At 43.4% G+C, this 26548-nt stretch overlaps 1 protein-coding gene across 1 annotated transcript in view; it reads right to left on the bottom strand.

The window, feature by feature from the left end:
* The window catches only part of LOC124796033 (carboxypeptidase B-like), a 128044-nt gene that overhangs the window by 60893 nt on the left and 40603 nt on the right, over nt 1-26548 (bottom strand). Inside the window, exon 4 of the mRNA XM_047260118.1 lies at nt 11799-12104. Coding sequence (XP_047116074.1) covers nt 11799-12104 — 306 coding nt within the window. The remainder of the gene's footprint in view (nt 1-11798; nt 12105-26548) is intronic.

Raw genomic sequence — 26548 nt, 5'->3', positions numbered from 1 at the left:
ATTTTCTGTTAACGAATTGATACATAGTGAAAGGATCTAAAAATATTGATATTACTTTCAGAGGAAAAGAACATCGACAATTCACATTTTGCTAGACAACTTGAATTTTAAAACAAAAAGTATTAATACGTTTGTGGCCTCTCAGTATGTAGTGACATATTAGCGAACTTTCGTAATAACTCTGAATCAGCTGTCACGAGATAATTATCTCTGGTGTTGACAGGACTTTGTCGAATAATGATGTACAAACGCGATTTAAGTATCAGAGACACAGAACGGTAAACTTGAAAAATATATTTAAAAAAATTTACTTGCTATCTTTACGTAATTGCGCGAATAGAATCTAGCTATTTCAGTGGGGTGGCACATGAAAAACCTACCCCGAATACGGACTGCTCGGCAGTTACGAACGGATTGTTGCCCGCCAAGAGCAGACACAACAACAAATAGATAAACATGTAATAATTAGATGATAAAGAAATTACAAGTAAGCTAGTGCTTACAACTGGCGAGCGACAATGAGCAATCTAGTACTCGGGGCCAGTTTTTTGTGCGTCACCTTGTAGCTCTTCAGAGGTATTCCGATTGACTCTTACGCCACTGCACATAATTAGATTTACAAGGACGTAAGTTTGAAAAATAACGTCCGGCAAAAACAAAACGTAAATAAATTATACCTTATTTCAACATTATTTTAGGACGCGAATTAGTAAAACGTACGACTTTCCAATTAATTTCATATTTTGTCCTGAATTTAAACTGGACAATGGCTTAATGAAAATCGAGCTCTAACAGATCAGACATAGATTCCTATTCTGATTTATACAGTTGGTAAATGAGTTACTGTCTGTTTGTCCTAGACAATTAATCCTTTTAACACTTAGAAAGGAAATATATATGCATAGAGAGAAATAATTAAAGACTGTAACTATTGGCGTACTGACAAGCATATCTAGTGCGTAATTATTCGATTGTTTTTACACGTTTTTGATACAGTAGTAGTCTTTATATAGTCACTCACACCATATTCGTAATTGTGTACTGCTCCGAGCAAGACGATTGATCTATTTTTTTATTTTCTAAAAATCTTGAGCATCGGATTTTGGAGTCTTTTGAGTTATTCCTTACCAGGTCAGTATAGCGGCACACAAAACGGCTCCTTGTTTACGAGGGTGGTTTGAAAATTTCTCGGAACGGAATAGAGGAAAAGTACTTACAGCAATGAAACTTTTTTTATTTTTCAATGTAGTCTCTTTGTAGATTAATGCACTTGGTCCAACGATGTTCCAGTGCCTTGATCCCATCTCGAAAATGAGTTTCCTCAGGCCTGCAAAATAGTTGTCAACTCCGGCTATCAATTCTTCGTTTGAAGTGAATCTTCGTCCACCAAGAAAAATTTTCAGCATTGGGAAGAGATGGAAGTCTGACGGAACCATATCAGGCGAATAAGGCGGGTGCGACCATAGAGTAGAAGTATCTCTGGAGTGAGCATGCTGTCAACGTTAAACTGGAATTGTCACGTGATCTAGGGACGACGTCGATTGTTTAGCGCCAATTCGCGTCTGCCATCAGGTAACGTCACGTCTCGTCACATAACACCAAAACATTCTACAATACCTTTCGAATGGAGGTATTTGCACAGGTCGTCAACGGAACGTCACGTCATTTCACGGTACGTCAAGGTTTCTCGGGAAGAAAATTTTAACGGTACCAGTCTGTTAACATCTTAAGTTAACCTATTTTCGCCGCGCTCATTCTCCTTATAATAGGGGATTTTGTACTGTTGTATCTTCATAATCTTTATTTTATAATAGCGCTTTGTTTTAGTGACAGATTGGAGATGTTCCATGACGACTGGGATATTTTATCCACTTTCTTACACAACCGAGATCGTATATCTGAAGGCGAAAAGTTATTTAGGTTTTACAATAACACAACCGCGCTGACGCCCACAATGTATATATATAGGAACATAAGTAGACGAAGCAAATTCCACCATATGACATTTTAAGCAAAAAAGTCAACTTTATTGAAGGAGTAAAAGACAGTTGTTTATCACGTTATTAATTACGCAAGAAAAAACATAATGGACAAGTTTAACAGGCTTCAATACTTCGTTTGAAGCTTTCTTTGATGAGTATGAATGTACATATTTTCCCTAGTAAATAGTTGTCGATGTTTTGAAACGTTGTCTCACTTCTCAGTAATTTACCAAACATAATTGATCAAGAACATAGGTTATAAAGTTTGCTTCGGCCATTGACAAATTTTGCCGTTGTTAGCTCCTCAGTTCTGATACTATACTCTAACATTTTATGCATGTTAGGGATGGTGACTCAAAACCCCAATTTCGCCGTTCAGTACTGTGTTAAGCGACTTGACGAGATGTGACATGAAAGACATTGTAAATACATGCTGACGTGAAGCTTCTGTGACGTCATGCTCGTTCATTTTGCTCTTCAAAGCTAAGAGCCCAATTTATTTCAAATATCAGACATAAACTGCTATGGTGCCTGCAACACGTCTATGCTAAATCCACAGCAATTACGAAGGGAATCTGTCTTTGCTAGCGAAATGACAACATTCAAAATTTATAGGACAAATGTAGGACAAATCTACGGCGTCCCGAGATCACGTTACCATTGTGGCAACGTATGTTGACAACACAAAATCAATTCTGCGCTTCTGGATGCTCACTCCAGAGATATTTCTACTCTATGGGTGCGGCAACAGTTCATACCTTAGTCCGTGTAATTTTGCCGCGGTGACGGCACATATGTGCGGGCGCTCTTTGTCTTGATGGAAGATAACTTTCTTCCTTGCTAAATCTGGCCTTTTTCTCGTATCTTTTGTTGCAATTTGTCCGGGAGGTTAGCGTAGTATTCTCCAGTAATTGTTTGTCCAGTGGGGAGATAATGTACAAACAGAGACCCCTTCGCATCCCAGAACACTGACGCCATGACCTTTCCCGCCGAAGGAATTGTCTTTGCTTTCTTTGGTGGCGGAGAATCAGCATGTTTCGACTGCTTTGACTGTTGTTTGTCGCTGGGGTATAGTAGTGCACCCAAGTTTCGTCTGTAGTCACAAACCGGAGCCAAACATGTTGTTCGTTTCTCCTAAAACGGGTCAAACTTTTGTGTTAGCAGAAGAGCCAACACCGTGTTACGAATGAAGGCCGAAATGCACGCGTTTTAGCTCAAGCAGGCTAGCGTGAGGTGGGAAGAACTATACTGACGTGAGGTCTGGAACATGACAAGGAATGAGAATTCAGAAAGCGGACGTAATTAGTTTGATACTTAACTTTAATCCATTAATGATGAACGTCGCTCTTGACGATACATGATTCACCATATTATCTGTTCAGAATACATTCTTGAAGTAATTATAGTAACTGAATATGGCGCCTTGCTAGGTCGTAGCTGAAGGCTATGCTAAACTGTCGTCTCTGTAAATGAGAGCGTATGTAGCCAGTGAACCATCGCTAGCAAAGTCGGCTGTACAACTGGGGCGAGTGCTAGGGAGTCTCTCTAGATTAGACCTGCCGTGTGGCGGCGCTCGGTCTGCAATCACTAATAGTGGCGACACGCGGGTCCGACGTATACTAATGGACCGCGGATGATTTAAAGGCTACCACCTAGCAAGTGTGGTGTCTGGCGGTGACACCACACAAACTTTGTTCCGATATGTCCATTCTCATGCTTAATTGATCCAGCATCAAGAGTCGCGGCACCCATCTTGCAGACAACTTTATCATTTCTCATTCTTCAGTTAAAATGTGATATACCCTTTCAGAAGACATCTGGCAAGCGTGAGCAATTTCGCGCACTTTAAATCGGCTATCCTCCATGACCATTTTATGCGCTTTTGCAATGATTTCTGGAATAGGGACACATGTTGGCCGACCTCTGAGCGGATCAAAATCTAAGCTCTCCCGACCACATTTAAATTCATTTGTTCACTTGTCAACAGTTGGATATGAAGGAGCAGAGTCCCCCAGTGTATTCTGGAAATCGGCATGAATGTCCTTCGCTTTCATACCTTTCTTTGCGATGTACTTAATCACTGCCCGAATCTCGATTTCTTCCATCTTCGCAAATCACTACGCGGGAAAAACAACAGAGCCACGTACGTGTTAACAGGGAACAGTCCAATGAATATCTCGTGGACAACTCGTTACGCTAGCGCTGAGCTCTCGTGGTGATTCCGAGAACTTTTCAAACCATCCTCGTATATCAAACTGAACAAAAACGAAGTAGTTTATTGCAGTGCCAAGGAGGGCATTGTACAGGGCTTACACCTGGCACATAGGTGTAAACACTGACTGATGGGTGAATTAGAAATTATCCTGAGCTAGACACATTACTGGAGATTTAAACAATTCTGTCTATGTATGCACAACAGATCCCTGATTTGCACCATTAAAATTGCTCATGAGGTATGCAAAGTGTTCCAAAGAGCCTGCTTGCCCCTGTATAAATTGCAGAACGTCAAAGAACAAGGAATAACATCCTGATGAAACGAAAGCTTTAATAGCTCATGTTGCAGGTAAAGCAAAATAAATATATGATCAAAGATAACCGGATATTCCTATGTAATGCAGAACTGACAACTCGATTCACGAGGGGTGGACCCGCCATTATAAAAGAAGGTGGGGGGCACTGTGCTGATAGAGAGCAGCAATAACAGCAAAGTGGGTCGGTTAGGAGAGTCCAGTGACGTCGAAAAGTAATAAATTCATCAAGGACATTTCAACCCTTTTATAGCTGCACAAGTCGACTGTTGGTGATGTGACTGTGAAGTGGAAACAACATAGCCCGCGAGATATTCACTTCTAACTGCATACTGCGTCTTCACTGCAGAAGCCACAGAAATCACACAATAGCACAAGTCGGCAGTCCAAAATATTTCTATCTTCCGCGATCACGCGCAAACTGCTCCCGTGATCCGCGTCCGTCGCGCCGTCGCATCCAGCACCTCCCCTGTCCTGTGCCGTACTGTCCAGCACTGCCGTACTGCCAGAACTCCCTCGTACCCTCTCCGGAAACGATGCTCCTCCCCAACCTCCATACGTCTCTCTTAGTAACGAGCGCTGTGATTGGCTAGAGCGATCCCTCCATGTCTCCAAGCCAATGTTCACTCACAAACATATTGAAACACATACGAAATGCTGGATTTACATTTAAATAACTTGAAATTAAATAAATATTCCTACGGTTGAACCATAAACGCACTCTAACACACATTATTAGATACATAAACAAATTAAATAAACATATATCAAAAGAATAGAAAAAAAGGTAGGCCGGCAGCCTAATGTCTCTGTACTTTCTAAAACACAGCAAATATTTAACCAGTTTCTTCATGAATAGTATATATCGGATATAAACAAAGACATAGATGAATAAATATATTTATAAACGTACTGCTACCGTTTTCTTCGTGTAACTGTGGAGTACTTATGGCCTGACGCGATCGATAGTTATCAGCCACTATGACCTCCAATAACTCATGTACTATTCAAGTTACATGCCTGTAATCTATACCAATTTAGGTTTCGACTAACAGCTTTCTAAAGTCGCTTAGAGCGACGAAATCGGATGAACCATTTAGATTTTGGAAATTCGTTGCTGGGTGTTACTTCTATAATTTATCGTCAGATACTGAACTTTAAACTAATAAATATATTGAAAATTTGATTACACCATCAGAATTGTGCAAATAATGGTAATGTACATGTTTCTTTTTGAGGTATCATGATTCATCTGGCTACTATTAATTTCTATACGAACTGTGAAATGTCTGCCATTAAGGTTTCACAAAGTCCGCCATCTTTGGTACTCCCGGCATGTCTCCATCAACACAGCGTCACCATGGAATTCCCAGCCATGCGGCCGGACCCCTCTTGCTTCGGCTAGTGTCCTGCACTACGTGGTCCGCCTGCCGAGCGGCCCGTGCAGCCACTGCTTCCTCCGAACTTTCCAGGGCGCGGCGACTCGTCCTTTACCTCACAATTCCAAAAGCAGCTGTTTGTATTGTGGTGTTAACGGCATCCTATGCTTTGGACGGTAACTCCATAACCCAGCTGCTGCTCGTCTCCAAGTAGTGGTGTGGGATGACACAGAATGTTGCAGTCTGTTCTCGGACGACAGACGCAGATATAAAGGAGTTATGATGTTGCTTGGTGCACAATACCGCCATACTCCCTTGTGATGCTCAGACGTCCTCGACCGGAACGTGACGTCGAGTATCCATACCCTCTCGTTCCCAGGCAGTACAGCATCGGGCCACTGTCACAAACGAATGCCCCAGAAACCTGGATATTTCACGATTTGACCAGCCGGCCGAATGGAAACCCACAATGACGCTCCTTTCAAACTTTGTCAGATGGCGATTAACACTGTCTTACAGGAGTACAGACTACATCTCCGTGTCCTTCTCTGTGATCACTCAACATTTGACGCTATTTACGCTGCTTATATACCCTACCATGTATGGTAACACCACGGAGTACAAACAATGCTAATGCATTCTAGTGGCCATTCTACCTGTCTCTGAAAATTGCTTCTCTATTCATTTACATACCCGCCTATGGCGTGTATGGGTAGGAAGTTACGTTGACATCCGATCATGTCTCTGCGTGCTTCACTTTTTTTTGTCTTGTTGACTTGAGATTGCTGCAATCAGTTAGTGGATCAAGGGCATTAATTTGGATTTAGTGTAGTCATAAGTGTGGCTGGACGTCCAACTTTCTTCACAGTTACTCATTAGTGTAGCCGACTCTGAGGATAACAATTTACCCTCTCATTCCACAAGCATCTGTACTCCCTCTGCAAACGGTAACAAAAAATATTTTTCTCCATGGTGAACTGGTCGACAAGATACACCAGCACTTCAACCATTTTCCTGTTATGCTTTCAGTTCTACTCTCATTGCAATGTGCGCATAAAAATAGTTCTCGAAAATTTCGCGACTAACACACTCAAGAGGAGAACACGGCAAGTGCCATAACCCAATTTCCCAGACAAGGCGCTCAGTGGAAGAGGAGCCAAAATAAGCAAACACGTGTCTAGTTTATCTGTAGATACGCGCTCGTTTCTTAGAAAATGACCGTCAAAGTATCCGAAGTACTTTATTTGCCTTTGGCCAGTGGTACGCTCAGCGCAGCTGGTGGCATAGGGGCTAGTGTCATGGTATCTCACTTTTTGCGTCCTGTGTTCGAAACTCTATTACTACTTTTGTTTATTTTATTTTATTTTTTCATTTATCTGCCCATGTCCGTAGAAGATTACTATACGAATGTTTCTTATCAAGGTAGGGGACACAAAGGCGTTATATTAATTGTAAAATTAGAACTGGTCAGCCTCGAGATCATCTTCTGGTTATATAATAATTAATTAGCTGAGGGTTATACATATAAAAATTATTTTATACAATATGAACCACTGCATAGTATTATAAATACAAAACCTGACAGAATTACTCAATGTTGTATGACTCACAAGTCTGCTGTTGTAGCCTCCAGGTGTCCTGCATATCGATACAATTTTCTGACGTCACGATTTCTTATATTCAACAGCACATCCCTGAACAGCTTCCACCAGATTATTTCTACATACAATACAGCGAACTCTAACGGCCGTATGATACTTCGTTGTGGTATTCGCGAAATCATTTTTTCATCTGTAGGTTTCGCTCCGTTAAGAATGACGTACTATTTCGATCTGCTAGGAAGTCCAGAAATCAGTCATAAAGCCCGTCCGACACTACCTAAGATCATATTTTATTCACTAAGCCACAATCAGTAACTTTATCGAATGACTTCTGAAACTGATAGAACGAACTGATGACAAAAGTTGGCGAATGAAAGACAAAAGGGACCAATTAGTTGATTCAATGGTCTGTACAGGGTCGGACAAAAATATGTAGACACCTCAGACACAACATATTACCATGTCTAATCGGCGTAGTAAAACCGTTGATATGCAAAACAGCTCCCAGTCGTCTCAGAATGGATAAATACAGGTTATATATGTTTTTCAAGGGACATTCAGGTAACGGTGACGGAATCGGGTAGTGCTTACGCACCCTTCTCTTCAAGGTAGAGTGCAAGACTCAATAATATAATAATATTTAGATATGGTAAATGTGGTGGCCAGGAAGATGCGGCAATTCCATTATCGACCTCACAAAACCAGTCTTGCACGATGCGAGCTGTGTGAGCAGGGTCCTATCGTCTTGAACAGAGCGTCACCTTTAGGGAAAAAGGATTGTACCATGGGATGAACCTAATCAGCCGAAACGATCACTTAATCCTTGACAATAATACCGCAATATGATTGCCCAAATCATCACTGAACTCCTGCCATGTCTCACTCGAGTGATGTAAACTCGTCCAAAAGTTGGAAACAGTATTAACACAAGACTCATCCGATCAAATGACATTCTTCCATTAGTCCATAGTCCAGGTTTTATGACTTCGACTTCGCGTTTCCCTATTGCGGTAATTTGCACCATTGATTAGTGGGTTTGGAATTCTAGCTCTCCCTGGAATTCCCCACATCTGGAGCTCTCCTCGGTGTTGGTTTTGGTGCTGACAGGGTTCGCGAGTGCGACATTCAGTTCTGCAGTAACTTATACAGCTACCGTCCTCTTGTTTTTCGTCACAGTTCTCTTTAACGGCCGTCCGTCACGATCACTCAACACACATTTCCTCCGAGTGGTGACTTAGCGGATCAAGTCCTTCCGCTTCCCCTGCATGCGGTACAAATCTTCGTTCCGAGCCTCTTGAAACACTAAACAGTTCGGCTACCCTGGTTACAGAAACACCCACTATAGAAGCACCAACGATTTCCCCAAGTTTGAATTCACTTAGGTTCGACGTAACGCATTCACAACTACACAGAACAGAGTTCTGACCACGACTGACACTTGCAGCACATTGAGGGCCGTTCGTGGTTGAACACAACAGTGCCTCCTGCATACTTGGCTAGCCTTTGCACGTATTTTCAAGCATGCTTTTCTCGCGATGTTCTCATATTTTTGTCGAACCCTTATATACGACTTAAGAATCATGTTAGTAACTGCTCTAATTGTCGTTAATTGATATTACTATGGTAATAATCACATTATTAATTTGTATTATTACTTACCAACTGTCGTGACATGTCCTACGTTAGTGTTCAGACTTAACGTTGTGAAGGTATACTCGTATCCGTCGTGGTTGAGAACGGGCAGAATGGGGAATACTGAAGAATGGGATACAACCCGTCGGCTTTGAAAAAAAAATGGCGTCACAAGTTACAACGGAGGACGCATTGGAAAGACATAGACGAACGTTGGCAAAGAAATGTAGTAAAGAGAAAACATATCGCAGACATATACCATGTACATCCATATATCGAACGCAATGTTACATATGTCGCTTTTTTCGCAGTAAAAAGTGGAGTCTAGTCTCCTATTCTTCAGTTGATATATATAGATAGGATAGGACACTAGTGCTAGCGAAAGCGAAAAAGAAAAAAAAGGACGTGATACATGTAACACAGGCATGGAATATCTCAGCTGATACGTATAGATTATATCATGATCTTCCGTTCACCTGTACAGGTGAGCTGAAGAATAGGATACAAGTAGTAACGAAGGCGTAAAATGCAACAAACGTAAAATTTATATCCTGTACTTCAGTTGATGCATATAGATCAATTGAACAAAAGGATAGTAATATTAGTGAAGGCGAAAAACTGCGAGAAACGTAAAATTAGTATCCTGCACTTCGGCTGACCTACATAGATCAACTGAAGAGTGGGATCCTAGCACTAGCGAAGTCGAAAAAATGCGACAAACGTACAATTTGTATTCTGCACCACAACTGTCCTATATAGGTCAGCTGAAAAACGGGATACAAACTTCGTAATTTAGCTGAAGTACAGATTTTTTTGCTTTCTTTAGTACTGGTATCCTATTCTTCGACCCGCCCGGCTAGCCGAGCGCTCAAACGCGCTGCTTCCCGAGCGGGAAGACGTGCTCGTCCCCCTGGTGTGCCAGCCATCCTGTGGATGGTTTTTAATGCGGTCTTCCAACTGCCTCGGCGAATGCGGGCTGGTTCCCCTTATTCCGCCTCAGTTACACTATGTCGGCGATTGCTGCGCAAACACTCTCTCCACGTATGCGTACACCATAATTACTCTACTATGCAAACATTTGGAGTGACACTCGTCTGGTATGAGACGTTCCGGCCGGGGCGCGGGGCCTCACGGGGGGCCGACCGAACCGCACAATAACCCTGGGTTCGGTGTGGGGCGGCGGTGGGGTGGGTGGACTGCTGTGACCTAAGGGCTACGGTGGGACGCAGCCTCTCCGTCGTTTCTAGGTCCCCGGTTTAATACACAATAAACACACACAATCCTATTCTTCAGTTAGGCTACATAGTAATTGCAGAGGAAACAGCAACCGGAATGATTCATCATCAGACAAAGGTAGAGTTAGAAATGGGTATACAAATTATGTAAAATTCCCACAAGCGACAAAAAGCGTACACAGTATCTACGGCTTAATAATTCATTCATTTATTTTTATTTACGATTTTCACGCTTTGCCACAGAAGATAGCTGATTTCTTATCTATGGCTTGAATACAAACAAAGTAATATCTACGACAAAAACATGTGATTGGTCAAAATCGACGAGTTATATGCCATTCTTGGCTAGCCTTTGTATGTACGTTCAAGCATGCGTTTCTCGCGATGTTTCCGTGTATTTGTCGAACCCCTATATACTACTTAAGAGTCATGTTATTGGCTACTCTGATTGTCGCTGATTCATATTACTATAGTAATGATCAAATTATTGATTTGTGTTACGTAAAGGAATTGTATAAATTTTTTATGAATATATTACCACTAGTTCAACTACCAGAGATTAATGCGTAAAGCATTTGCTGAACAAAAGAAACTCTTCGTTTATTAGTTTCGCTGTTATCCTGTCCTAGTGTTAAGACGTGTTGTGCCATTTCTTACTGATAAAATTGGGTTAAATAATGAAAGTGATTTTGAAGCGGAGCGATTTCATCTTTTGTGATACCATGGGTCCCAGCTACTGAAATTCTGGAAAATTATTACTATTATTTTAATTTCATGCAGAGAATTTAGATGGAGGCGATGATCTTCACGGCGACACTGCTCAACAATAGAGGTACGTGAATGTGTTAATCTTTTTCCTTTCATGGCCGCTACCGTCAATTTCAATATATTTGCCGCGACATTCAGAACCTGCAGTCTTTCTTTTCATTTAATATCGAAGTCCACGCATTTACGTTCTAAGATGAATAAATGCGTTTAACTGCAATTCCTTTTATCCAGGCCACGGGGGATGATTGCACTCAGAATGTACTCGCCTCTATCCCGTTCGTATGTTCGCATACATTTGAAAGTGTACAAGCGTAACTATATTTAAGACTCATTTCCTACACAGTATTAATGTTTTACCACTCATTCGCGAATGTACATGCCCTCTTATTTGACGTAGTCATTTGGCCGTATTCTTTAATAACATTATTTGTAATATTCAGGGTGGCTCAGTTTCCACAATTGATCTTTGCCTGTGTCGCAACAGCGCTTCACGCGAAATATTTATTACGCGACATGCGATATCCGCAATAACTTTTATTTCAAAATATCGACGACCGGCTGAATAAAGATTTTCCTAACAATAACAATAGCAAAACATAATAATATAAGAGGAAGCGTTACAATTATTACTTACGAACTGTCGTGTCGCATCTATGTTAGTATTCGGACTTACCGTTGTGAAGGTATACTCGTATCCATCAGGGTTGAGAAGTGGTAGAATGTGCCAGTCGATGCTGTCGACGAGAGAGCTGTGTACTCCATTCTCGACCAGCTGATTGATGACGTAGAGGGCGGCGGCGGGCGCGATCCACTCCCTGGCGTGGATACCTGCGTCCATCAGGATCACTGGTCGCGCACCATCGCCGCCGGACGAGATCTGTATCACGTCTAAGGGTCGACCCTCATAGCTCTGTCCGATGGTCTCCACTCTCACCCTGATGGGGAAGCTCGCCGCCAGATCCAGCAGGTACTGCCGTATCTGCAATTGGGCGACAGAGCTGTTCTGCTATAGGCTGCATAATCGCCTGAGTTTTGGGTATCATTTGTCATGTTCATTTATTTATTGTGTTTTGACATATTGAAAAACAAAATACACAGGGTCTGTCGATCCATCGTGGACGTGGGACAGCGGCTGGTCAAATATTTAATAAATATATCCGCCAAACAGCCGTGCAAATTAAGGAGTTATTTTATTTTCGCCACCAGTTTCGGCAATTGAATAAGCCATCTTCAGGCCCAATATGTACCTCTCCAAAGCGATCGATATTGGCATACTGGGGCCATCTGCTCCTGGATGTCGTGAATTCTCAAAAGCTTCCTTCGAAGACTTGACTGCCAATATCGATAATTTTTGAGACTTGCATGTTGTTGTTGTGGTCTTCAGTCCAGAGACTGGTTTGATGCAGCTCTCCATGCTACTCTGTCCTGTGCAAGGTTCTTCATCTCCCAGTGCCTACTGCAGCCTACATCCTTCTGAATCTGCTTAGTGTGTTCATCTCTTGGTCTCCCTCTACGATTTTTACCCTCGACGCTGCCCTCCAGTACTAAATTGGTGATCCATTGATGCCTCAGAACATGTCCTACCAACCGATCCCTTCCTCTAGTCAAGTTGTGCCACAAACTTCTCTTCTCCCCAATCCTATTCAATACTTCCTCATTAGTTATGTGATCTACCCATCTAATATTCAGCATTCTTCTGTAGCACCACATTTCGAAAGCTTCTATTCTCTTCTTGTCCAAACTATTTATCGTCCATGTTTCACTTCCATACATGGCTACACTCCATACAAATACTTTCAGAAACGACTTCCTGACACTTAAATCTATACTCGATGTTAACAAATTTCTCTTCTTCAGAAACGTTTTCCTTGCCATTGCCAGTCTACATTTTATATCCTGTCTACTTCGACCATCGTGAGTTATTTTGTTCCCCAAACAGCAAAACTGCTTTACTACTTTATGTGTCTCATTTCCTAATCCAATTCCCTCAGCATCACCCGACTTAATTCGACTACATTCCATTATCCTCGTTTTGCTTTTGTTGACGTTCATATTGCATATGTTCACTGCATATGGGCCCTGAAGATGGCACACTGAATTGCCGAAACTTCTTAATTTGCACGGCTATTTGACGAATTTCTTTGTTAAATATACAGGGTTTTTATAAATGAATGGTGCAGTTTTTGAAAATTAAAAATTGCTTTAGTACGTTATTTGGGCAAACCTTTCAGGATAAGCAGCGGCAGCTGTCTAAGTTTTTGATGCATTAATCACAGTCCTACAATATGTGGAGTGCAATGCATGCTTTATCCGATCACACTCTTCCTCAAGAGACACTGTCATTGGCTGAACATAAACTCGGTCTTTCACAAACCTCCACAAGAAGAAATTGCAGGGTATTGAGTCCTGCGTGTGGGGTGTCCCAGGGGAGAAGCTCGTTGTCTACTACTGCAGCTCGTCCAATCCAGCGTTGGTGAAGAACACAAATGAGAAGCTCTTGTGTATGCCAGTGAAAATGTGGTGGAGTAGCATCCTGTTGCATAATTAATCACCATACTGGTGTTCAGTTGGGATAGCATCCAGGTTTCCAACATGTCTCGAAATGAGTTACAAGTCACCGTATTGTTGTTCGAAAAAAAATGGACCTTGGACTTTCTAGCTCTATCAACGCGTGTGGTCTCTCGCTTCTCCGGATAGGGAAATTATGTGTGTTGATTCTTGACAAAATACGAGTCTTTCCACAAAACGAGCGTCCTCCATTTTTAACTGCAGCTCTTCGCAAAAGTCACGCCTATTCACTTTGTCTACTGCTGTAACGGTCTGCACGAATCCCATTTTTTACGGTTTAAAACATAGCCACTTACGCAACACCTTCCACGCTGTAATCTTTGGTACGTACAATTCCCTGCTTGCTTTAATAAGTGACTTGCGAGGACTTACGCCTCATGCCGTCTTTAGACGTTTGCGTCAGACTGACGGTTTGGACCATGACTCTTCCACTTACAAAAGCATCCGGTTTCCACGAGCTGTCGATACCACCTGTTTTATTCTTGCATGGTAGATCTTCCCCAAACCCTGCGTGAAACTCATGCTGCACTGTAGTCACAGATATGGACACCTCAAAACGGAGCACACAGAAAGCCTATTCCTGTTGCAACGTCGTCTTGGAAACAGACGCTACGTCTGCGCAGTAAGCGTGATAAGCGAGCACCGGGTAATTCATGAAAAACTTGGACAGTTTTCGCTGCTAATGGTATAAGGCATGTTCATGTAAGGTAATAAATCGGTTTATTATTAATTTTAAAACCTCACCATTCCTTTACAAGCACCCTCCATACGGGGTGATTTTTTCCACCGAGTACAATCTCTAGGGATTGATCGATGAAAGGATACGGAACAAAAAAAGATCTAATGAACTTATATCCGGAAATGCATGGTTTCCATGCTAGAGACCATTTATTCAGTCATACTTTGTCTTAGAGACTGTACCATGCACCCATAGTTAAATTTTGCTTGGTTTCCTCCTTGGTACTGTTCCTCATACATCATGCCCTAGCGTCCTCTCCTGCCATAGTAATTGGTAATGTTATGTCGAATTAGATTAGGAATTGAGACGCTTAAAGTATTAAAGGAGTTTTGCTATTTGGGGAGCAAAATAACTGATGATTGTCGAAGTAGAGAGGATATAAAATATAGACTGGCAATGGCAAGGAAAGCGTTTCTGAAGAAGAGAAATTTGTTAACATCGAGTATAGATTTAAGTGTCAGGAAGTCGTTTCTGAAAGTATTTGTATGGAGTGTAGCCATTTATGGAAGTGAAACGTGGACGATAAATAGTTTGGACAAGAAGAGAATAGAAGCTTTCGAAATGTGGTGCTACAGAAGAATGCTGAAGATTAGATGGGTACATCACATAACTAATGAGGAGGTATTGAATAGAATTGGGGAGAAGAGGAGCTTGTGGCACAACTTGACAAGAAGAAGGGACCGGTTGGTAGGACATGTTCTGAGGCATCAAGGTTCAAAAATGGCTCTAAGCACTATGGGACTCAACTTCTGAGGTCATTAGTCCCCTAGAACTTAGAACTAGTTAAACCTAATTAACCTAAGGACATCACACACATCCATGCCCGAGGCAGGATTCGAACCTGCGACCGTAGCGGTCTCGCGGTTCCAGACTGCAGCGCCTAGAACCGCACGGCTACTTTGGCCGGCAGGCATCAAGGGATCTCGAATTTAGTATTGGACGGCAGGGTAAAAATCATAGAGGGAGACCAAGAGATGAATACACTAAGCAGATTCAGAAGGATGTAGGTTGCAGTAGGTACTGGGAGATGAAGAAGCTTGCACAGGATAGAGTAACATGGAGAGCTGCATCAAACCAGTCTCAGGACTGAAGACCACAACAACAACAATGTCGAATTCGCTTCTGTTGCTGACTCACGTTCTAGTGCATGTGATACAGCGTTGTATACAATGGTTCCGTCTTCGAATCGAGAGCTTGCCGACATGGTGTTTACTTTCGGAAAGTTAAAAAAAATGGCTCTGAGCACTATGGGACTTAATATCTTAGGTCATCAGTCCCCTAGAACTTAGAACTACTTAAAGCTAACGAACCTAAGGACATCACACACATCCATGGCCGAGGCAGGATTCGAACCTGCGACCGTAGCAATCCCGTGGTTCCGGACTGCAGCGCCTTGAACCGCACAGCCACCGCGGCCGGCCTTACTTTCGGGAAGGTGGGCAGCAAGGTTCTATCAGGAACATATTCCCCCTGACAACAAACACTGTTTCACCGTTGTCTGATTCAGGGCTGTTTCAGGAAGCAAGAAATCATGAACGACGTACCCGAAATGTTCGGACACCAGACTTGGAGGAAAATGTGATTAACACGGTGGGAGGTAACCGCCGTGTCACTACCAGACCAGCCAGCCAGTACACGGTAAGACAGATGACCGTGTGGACCATTCTCCATGACAACTGTTACAACTTGTGCAGGGCTTACTAGCGGCAGACTTTCGACATAGGAAGCAGTTTTGTCACTGGTTTCTACACCAGGCAATTACGATCCTGGGATTTGTGTCACCCATCCTATTCACAGATGAAGCCACCTTTACGCGGAGTGATATCTTCAATTTTCGTAACAGTCATATGTGGATAGTATGCAGAACCCCCATGGTATGGTGACAGCAAATTATCAGCATCGGTGCAGCACGAATGTGTGGACCGGGATAATTGGCGACCGTATTTTGAGACCATCCTTCCTTCCACGTCGCCCAATAGGCCGGAACTATCGGCGTTTCTTGCGGGTGACTTTGCCTCCCCTGCTGGAGGAAGTGACATTGATGATTCGAAGGGTTATGTGGCTACTACATGATGATTCACGTGTGAGACAGAACATGGTACGGCGCATACACGCATACGTTCAGGCACATAGAAACCAATTTCAACACTACTGTAACTATGGCTGCATGGTACAGCGCATTTTAGACCGCAGTCTCTGTAACAATCTATGACTGAATAAATGATGTCTAGCATGGAAACCATGCATTTCTGGACATAAGTTCATTAGACCTTTTTTGTTCCGTATTCTCTCATCGATCAGTCACTAGAGTTTGTACATAGTAGAAAGATCACCCTGTGTATTATAGAAGTGATAACACGATGAAGGCCGGCCGGTGTGGCTGAGCGGTTCTAGGCGCTACAGTCTGGACCGCGCGACCGTTACGGTCGCAGGTTCGAATCCTGCCTCGGGCATGGATGTGTGTGATGTCCTTAGGTTAGTTAGGTTTGAGTAGTTCTAAGTTCTAGGGGACTGATGACCTCAGATGTTAAGTCCCATAGTGCTCAGAGCCATTTGGATTTGAACACGATGAAGAGTAGGGGAGAGTGTTGTGTCTCGGAAAGCTTTCTCGACTTTCGCCCCTAACCAGCCTGTAATAGAATTTTAATATATGTTCTTATTCCATTCATAAATTGTAACATACACTTTGTGTGTCCTGCAGTTTTTGCAGAAATTATAAAAATTAATTCAGAAAAATAATGTTTCTCCAAATGTGAAACAATATTCTAAGGTCCAACATGGTCATATATCTTAGAATAAACATTCTATTGAAATTTAGTAACGTTACATTCTAGAAAATATTGTTGACACTGTATTTAACACTCGGTTACATTACTTTTCTACTACATACCAGTTATGTGGAAGTGAAATCAAATTAAGTAGAACTATTATTAAAAAAACAGTTTTAAATAAATACATTTTGAAATGGGGGCTGTTTGAACGTAATGCAAATTTCCATTTTCAAGGGATATAAAATAGTCAAGACATTTAAGAAACTCAGTTCATTTGCAAATGTCACATCTTCCATGGAAGGAAAATTCTTTCATCCAGGATACAAGATGATGCAAGACTGACGCAGTGTGGCTTAAATGTCCACACGTTATATGACAAGTCTTAAATATACATAGTAATTTACTTACTATAAAATTCTACAACGGGACAATTAACAATATCTTCCAAGTAGCTTTAATATATTATACAGCACTTAAATGTGTACAACTACAAATATTTACACAAAGCATAATACTCATGCCTCATATCAACAAAGACAGTAAAAAATGCTGGATACGCGCACCAAGCCTAGGCCTACTTTGGATCCGCCGGCAGTAAGTGTTCTGATCTACCATCGTACGGTCTTTCGGGAGCGTTCTTTTGTGACGTCTCTGTGGTTCGCTGCAGTCACAAGTGGGGATGATTGATTACTACATTTATGTAAAAACTATGCAAATCTTCCATGCTGGTTTCCAGTTCTGTTTAACAATGATTATGTTTTGCGTTGTAGGTCAAACCCCATTGGTTTTTGGATGATACATGGCATTTGCACAATGTAAACTTTCGCAGCTGGTAAAGTCACACTTATTAAAATAGTCCTGACTCTTATGCCGTTATCGGATGAATTTCTTGTTGAAACCCAACGTTTCGGCCCCTTCTGCGGATGATATCTTCAAGAGGGGGTGTAGCTTTCTCGAAGATCCGTCACACACGCTGGTTCGCCGTTAGATGTTTTCGACACTCGACTGGTATTAGCCGTTGTCGGTTGCTGGCGTCCGGTATCGCTGTCACCCCATGGTTGAATACAGATTCACATCTTCTTCAGATACTATTTTGTTTCGCACACTACTGCTTCCGATAGATGCCCAGGGCAATCGGTTTGAAGATGTAGAGATAATGCTTACACACGGTTTACAAATGTTTGGTACTTACTATGAAAAGAATCAACTCGCACCCAATCCTAAGAAAACGCAAATGTGTTCATTCCATCTGAAACATAAACAATCTGACAGGAAACTTGAAATATTCTGGAGTGGAGTTGCACTAGAGTATTGTTCCCACCCCAGGTATTTGGGTGTCACTCTCGACCGTTCACTGACCTACAAGGAACATTGTCTGAATCTGAAGCAGAAAGTATCCTCCAGAAACTGCCTTCTTCGGAAACTGGCGGGATCGAACTGGGGTACACATCCACATACATTAAGAACAACAGCTCTTGGCTTATTCTGTTCTGCAGGAGAGTATGCTATCCCAGTGTGGTACAATTCAGTACATGCAAAGCAGGATGATGTAGCCTGAAATGTTGTTGTTACAGGCTGCCTAAGGCCAATCCCCATGGACAAAGTTCAATGTCTCGCTCGGATTGCTCCATATGACATCAGAAGAGAGGTCGCCGCTAACATCGAGAGGCATAAATCAAATACAGTGAACTCACATCCACTCTTTGGACATCAACCTGCCAAGCCAAGACTAAAGTCCAGGAAGAGTTTCCTAACAACTTCACAGCCCTTCGAAGAATCAGCTGCGGCTACCCGACTCTCCAAGTGGAAAGAATGATGCCAACACCTGTCAAATTGGATGACACCACAAGAATCCCTGCCGCCTGGACACATGGAGAAGTGGGTCATCAGGAAGTCTTTAAACAGACTACGGACCGAAGTCGCAAGATCGAGGGACAATCTCCTTAAATGGAACTTCCAACTGCCAAATGCCAACAGAACACTGTGCGAATGCTGTGAATTCCAAACAACCCGTCATCTCTTCAAATATAACTCATGCCCAACCAGTTGTAGCATGAAGGACTTAAAGTCTGCAGCACCCAGTGCTATCAAAGTTGCCCAATTCTGGGAGAATACTGTATGGTTTTCTTTGTATGTATCGTATGTGTGTTCATTTTCGTGTACCTCTGACACGAATAAAGAAAGACTGCTTCCGATTAAGGATATTGGGGCGTTTAATAATTTCTATGGCCTTTCTGTATATACTTTCGTAGTAGCCATTTTGGTTGCCGGTACTGTAGTCGAATCAAATTGAATCCGGTGGTCTCCTGGTTGTAAAAAGTGTTCCGCAACATCTGATTTGTCAGTTTCTTTAAAGTACCCTTCGATTCTTCCAGTAACTTGTCGACTAATCTTTAGTATTACCCATATATACGTCTCCACACTTACACGGTATCTTGTAAATCCCTACTTTCCCAGCAGTTTTCAGACATCTTTGGCTGGCTTTACGTGTCCTGTTTATTGCTGATGGGTTTGTAGGTTATAGCGATATTCCGTTTCGTCAAGATCTTTTCTATGTGGTCAGTGATATCTTTTATAAACGGCAGGAGAACTTCCGATTTTGCGGAGATGTGTACATCTCTATGATCTTTTCGTGGCCGTGTTAACGCTCTCGCTCAGTCCGGCACCGCGCGACTGCTACGGTCGCAGGTTCGAATCCTGCCTCGGGCATGGATGTGTGTGATGACTTTAGGTTAGTTAGGTTTAAGTAGTTCTAAGTTCTAGGGGACTGATGACCACAGATGTTAAGTCCCATAGTGCTCAGAGCCATTTGAACCTTTTTTTTTTTTTTTTTTTGTTAACGCTCTTTTCATATTAGCGGACGAGTACCCATTCTGCAGCCATGCACTGGTGAGATATTCCAATTCCACGTCGACCAGTTCCCGTTTACAGATGATCTTCGCTCTATAAACTAACGTTTCTTACAACGCTAACTGCTCCCGAACAGGTCTCGGAAGGCCCAATGGTACCTACCTGCCGCCGTGTCTTCAGCCCAAAGGCGTCATCGAAAGCGGCATGGAAGGGTGTCCGGTCAGCACGCCGCGCTCCCGGCCATTTTCAGTTTTCGTTACCTGGAACCGCTGCTCCTCAATGAAGTAACTCCTAAACTGGCCTCTTAAGAGCAGAGTGCTCCCGCTTGCCAACAGCGTATGACGCACCTGGACTGTCTACCACGCCTGACTGTGTTTAACTTTGGTGATCTGACAGGAATCAATGTACCCAATGCGGCTAGACCGTTGGCTTTTACTAACACGGCATATTGTTATTTTGATGTCCAATCTGTTTTTGCGTACATCTTCCCTGTCTCTCCTTATGGCAAAGAATATCGAAAAGAAGGCAATACAGTAGAATGAAGTCGAATGGCACTGTTGGGTGGCAGACTCAAAGGGGCCATTTCAATCGCCTAGTTGGAAAGGTTTCCCCTCTTTCGCGAAAGCTGCATGCTGCGTCGCATGTTCAAAATCGTTCAAATGGCTCTAAGCACTATGGGACTTAACATCTGAGGTCATCAGTCTCATAGACGTAGAACTACTTAAACCTAAATAACCTTAGCACATCCATGCCCGAGGCAGAATTCGAACTTGCGACCGTAGCAGCAGCGCGGTTCCGGACTGAAGCGTCTAGAAACGCTCGGCCACAGCGGCCAGCTGTGTCGCATGTACACAAGTTGAGTGTACATCGATAAGACAAGACATTATGACCACCTATTTAACAGCTTGTTTCTCCGTCTTTGGAACGAAATAAATCACTGATTCTTCGTATCAGGTATCCAACAGTTTGTTGGTAGGTTTTGCAGGTATCTGGCATTAGATGCCTACGCTCAATTCGCGTAAATAACGGGCCGCTTATTTGCGTATTCTGTGATGGTACCCGATAGCGACACAGATGGGTGCCGTAGGATTTACATCAGGCTAGTTTGGTCACCGAGACATCAACGTGAGTTCACTATAATCTACTCAAACCACCGTAGCACGATTCTGGCTTTGACACGAGCAGTTATACTGCTGAGAGATGACATCGCCGTCAGCGAAGACATCAAGCATGAAGGGATGTAGGCGGAGCGCACCTGTCAGCTTATCTTCGATTACTACTGCAGGTCCCACGCAAGCGCAGGAGAAGCTTCCCATAGCATAGTACTGAACGGCGTACTGCAAAACACTTGTGCGTGCAACGGCATTGTGCACTTTCAGCAGAGATGCCACAGATCACCATCTATCCTCCGAATCCCACGTTCTGTGAAGAGTCCTCGCCGTCCAACCATGTAGCTCCTATATGTAGTTTCAGTGTCCTTCTACCTCTTTCCGCAGATGCTCACAACACGCAAACATTCGACCAACTTCGCCGTTTTCGAGGTATTTGTTCACAGGCTCTTCATAATAACAACTTGCCATTTGTCAGAGTCTCAATGGATTTCCCCATTTGCAGCTCATATCTTCGGCAGGGTGATCCGCCATCCGTGTCTGCCCCGCTTAGATAATTATATTGCCGCGTCACATGCCCGCAACGCCGCAAGGCGGCATCCAGCGTCCGGTGGGCAGTGGTCATAATGTTTTGGCTTATCAGTGTATATTACTATGATGTGTGCGTGTGGGCCTTCAGTATCATATTTGCGTTACTGATGATGACGATGTAGAAAACTGGTGACGGATCATAGCCTGCTCCTCTCGAATACCAGAAAGGGAGCCGCCGTGCTTGAAATCGCTGTCAACAATGTCAAATACCCTCATCTCATGAGAGACTGCAGATACGGTTGGAATTTAATCTAATACATTGTTGGAATATTCGGTATCAAGAGCTCTACACCATCACTTCTCCTCCTTTTTTCTATCAAATACATCTACATCTACTTCTACATATACGTCTACATGCAGAGAACAGACAGAAATGCGGAGAAACCGCGAGAAATACATGCTGGAACATAAATGCAGACGCTAGTCAAGCTCCCAGGATGCGCTCTCGCATTTTACCACGAATGGCACTTGTACAATGTTTTGTAGATGTCAGTCGTGGTCAGATCAGTCAGTGTCTGTGTAGTTGCGAGTGCATTATGTCACAATGAATTGTCGAAGTGTTGCTGCTCGTACGACGGGTGCGTCCGGTAACCAAGGCAGCGGAAGCGTTTGGGTTTTCAACAGGCACCGTATCGAAAATTTATACTGCATACAGGGAAAGCAGAAATACGACATCCACCTAATCACAATGCGGATGAAAATGTGTACTGAGTACCTGTTATCTCTCGCGTGAGGAGGCCGGCCGGAGTGGCCGAGCGGTTCTAGGCGCTACAGTCTGGAACCAGGCGACCGCTACGGTCGCAGGTTCGAATCCTGCCTCGGGTATGGATGTGTGTGATGTCCTTAGGTTAGTTAGGTTTGAGTAGTCCTGAGTTCTAGGGGTCTGATGACCTCAGAAGTTAAGTCCCAGCCGGCCGCGGTGGTCTCGTGGTTCTAGGCGCGCAGTCAGGAACCGTGCGACTGCTACGGTCGCAGGTTCGAATCCTGCCTCGGGCATGGATGTGTGTGATGTCCTTAGGTTAGTTAGGTTTAAGTAGTTCTAAGTCCTAGGGGACTGATGACCACAGCAGTTGAGTCCCACAGTGCTCAGAGCCATTTGAACCAATCAATCTCGCATGACGGCCGCGAAAGGAGATATGAGGGATAAGGGCTCATACGGAATCTACGTCATGGTGCATGGTAGAGGTTACCTTGTACCGATGACAGTCATTCCCTATCCTATTCCACTGGCAAAAGTAGCGAGATATAACTATTGATTGCAATAGTGTCGTTCTGCAGTCTGTCGACAATTCCGGTTCTCTAACCTCACCTAATCTGACCTTACCTAACCTAACCTAACCTAACCTAACCTAACCTAACGTAACCTAACCTAACCTAACCCTGCCTCTAGAGCTCCCTTCGTGTTGTTTTGGTGCTGACAGGTTTCGCGAGAGCGACATTGAATTCTCGAGCGACATTTCCAGCTACCCTTCCTCTTATTTTCCGCCATAATCCTCCCTCACGAGCTTACGTGCTCCTTCCATTTCGAGTCGCTTTGCAGTGGTACACCAAGATATTTAATCGACGCCGGCCGCTGTGGACGAGCGGTTCTAGGCGCTTCAGTCTGTAACCGCGCTGCTGCTATGGTCGCAGGTTCGAATCCTGCCTCGTGCATGGATATGTGTTATGTCCTTAGATTAGTTAGGTTTAAGTAGTTCTAAGTCTAGGGGACTGATGACCTCAGATGTTAAGTTCCAGACTGAAGCGCCTAGAACCGCTTGGCCACATCGGCCGGCACGTACATTATAACGTCATCACCAAACAGTCGTTGATCGCTGTTCACCTTATCAGTCACATCATTTACGTATGTAGAGGGCAAGAGCCGTCGTATCGAACTTCCCTGGGCATTCGTGGCGATACCTTTGTCTCCTATGTACACTTGCCTTACAGGGAAACGTTCTGGGTTCTGTTACGTAAAAAGCAGTAGCGCTGAAGATTTCCTGTACAACAAGGATTCGAAGACTCAAGCGATGCCACATGAACGTGGGTGACTAGCCACTTCTACTGAGGCGTGAATTTCAGCGAGATGTGCGCGAGACGATATCTGACAGCGTCTGGCTGCCGGGGTAAGGCTGGAGTGCTTTGTAAACAAACCGCGCGCGTTATACGTGACAAGAGCGACATCGGTCAACGTGCGGAGCGGTAAATTGCTTTTGGCTTTAGCGGCGTTCTAGAGAAGGAAATTCGACTCGAGGAATGCAACATCAATTTCTAAATTTTCTTATCATTACGTTATACTATCGTAGCATCACATCACAACATTGTAAGAACTTTAATTTTTGCAGGTAACACTACTGGAAAATAATTCAGATCCCAATTGAATATCTTCTCCATGAATCCATACGTGGACTTCAAAATGTGCAGTGTGTCTGCGTTAGTATACAGTATTCACTGAAAGGTATTCACACAATTTATCGCAAACATTCATCGTAACAAATGAAACAATATTCAGAGACAGTGGCTTGACGAAAACATACGAATTTCTGACGAAGAAGTTGCACGAATAATCCCCTTTAAAATGGGAAGAACGATATATAAATCATTAAGAATAACACTAAACAACGTAGTAAGGTAGAGTATATCACAAACCATAAAATTAATTTTGAGCCTTATTCATTTCGTTAGTGTAAAACAGCACTCATCATATAAAATGGTTCAAATGGCTTAACATCTGAGGTCATCAGTCCCCTAGACTTAGAACTACTTAAACCTAACTAACCTAGGGACATCACACACATCCATGTCCGAGGCGGGATTCGAACCTGCGACCGTAGCAGAAGCGCGGTGCCGGACTGAAGCGCCTAGAACCGCTCGGCCACAACGGCCGGCCTCATCATATTAAAACAGGGTCGTCTGCGTCCGTTGCTGTAGAGCGTGAAATGCAAGTCATACACTTTTTTCTAGAGCATAACAACAGTAAAGCACTTTACACTCTCCCAAGCGATGTGCGGTGGCTGTCGCTTTCGACATACTTCCGAGGCCGCAGCGCCGCTGTGGAAACCGCTGACGAATGCGAGCAAGGAGGCCCCGGAGAGCTCTGACGCATGTGGCGTTCAGAGGCAGACAGCCTGCCGAGAAATCTTTCGCAAAAACGTTATTGGACGAAAATTGTGTTACCGGTAAGTCAGAAAGTTAAATATGCTGTAGCTAAGGACTTCAGCATAAAGACGAAAGGCAGTATAAAAATTTAGACAACGAGCGTTTCCGAATGCGAGACATTGCATTCAAACGACGCGCTGTTTACCGCTGGACCACGAGCGTAGACGTAGCGTAACAACTCGAACAGGCGCAAGAATTGCTCCGGAAACTACCGCAGGCTCCAGAATTGCTAGTTTATGCAGATAGCTGCACTTGGTGTGTTATCTGCGTGGTCATGTTGCGATCGGTGCAAGTTTAGACTCTGCAGCAGCCTGCCGCCGGTCAGGTTTCAAGACAAAGAGTGTAAACTCTCACAAACATGTTTCTCAAAATAAGGCATACACATAGGTGAAAAAAAAGTCATGGGATAACTCTTAATATCGTGTCGGACATTCTTTGCCCAGTGTAGTGCAACAAACCGACGTGGTATGCGCTCAGCAAGTCGTTGGAAGTCCCCTGCAGAAATAATGAGCAGTGCTGCCCCTACACAGAGTACGCGAAAGAACTTGCCCCCCTCCTAACAGGAGGGCAAGTCTCTAGAGAAACGGAAGGTTCCAAATGATTGGAAAAGAGCACAGCTAGTTCCAATTTTCCAGAACGGTCGTCGAGCACATGCGCAAAACCTGTATCTCTGACATCGATCTGTTGTAGAACATGTTTTTTGCTGGCGTATCATGTCATTTCTGGAAACCCAGAATCTACTCTGTAGGAATCAACATGGACTGCGCAAACAGCGATCGTGTGAGACCCAACTCGCTTTATTTGTTCATGAGACCCAGAAAATATTAGATACAGGCTCCCAGGTAGATGCCATTTTCCTTGACTTCCTGAAGGCGTTCGATACAGTTCCGCACTGTCGCCTGATAAACAAAGTAAGAGCCTGCGGAATATCAGACCAGCTGTGTGGCTGGATTGAAGAGTTTTTAGCAAACAGAACAAAGCATGTTGTTCTCAATGGAGAGACGCCTACAGACCTTAAAGTAACCTCTGGCGTGCCATAGGGGAGTGTTATGGGAACATTGCTTTTTCACAATATATATAAATGACATAGTAGATAGTGTCGGAAGTTCCATGCGGCTTTTCGCGGATGATGCTGTAGTATACAGAGAAGTTGCAGCATTAGAAAATTGCAGCGAAATGCAGGAAGATCTGCAGCGGATAGGCACTTGGTGCAGGGAGTGGCAACTGACCCTGAACATAGACAAATGTAATGTATTGCGAATACATAGAAAGAAGGATCCTTTATTGTATGATTATATGATAGCGGAACAAACACTGGCAGCAGTTACTTCTGTAAAATATCTGGGAGTATGCGTACGGAAGGATTTGAAGTAGAATGACCATATAAAATTAATTGTTGGTAAGGCGGGTGCCAGGTTGGGATTCATTGGGAGAGTCCTTAGAAAAGGTCGCGTTGGCAGAGGAGGTAGAGAAGGTCCAAAGAAGAGCGGCGCGTTTCGTCACAGGGTTATTTGGTAAGCGTGATAGCGTTACGGAGATGTTTAGCAAACTCAAGTGGCAGACTCTGCAAGAGAGGCGCTCTGCATCGCTGCGTAGCTTGCTGTCCAGGTTTCGAGAGGGTGCATTTCTGGATGGGGTATCGAATATATTACTTCCC

Source organism: Schistocerca piceifrons, chromosome 4 (assembly GCF_021461385.2).
Source record: "Schistocerca piceifrons isolate TAMUIC-IGC-003096 chromosome 4, iqSchPice1.1, whole genome shotgun sequence".
In the NCBI taxonomy this organism is placed as follows: Eukaryota; Metazoa; Arthropoda; class Insecta; order Orthoptera; family Acrididae; genus Schistocerca; species Schistocerca piceifrons.
Note: the sequence above shows the minus strand (reverse complement) of the source record. Positions and strands in the feature narration are given on the sequence as shown.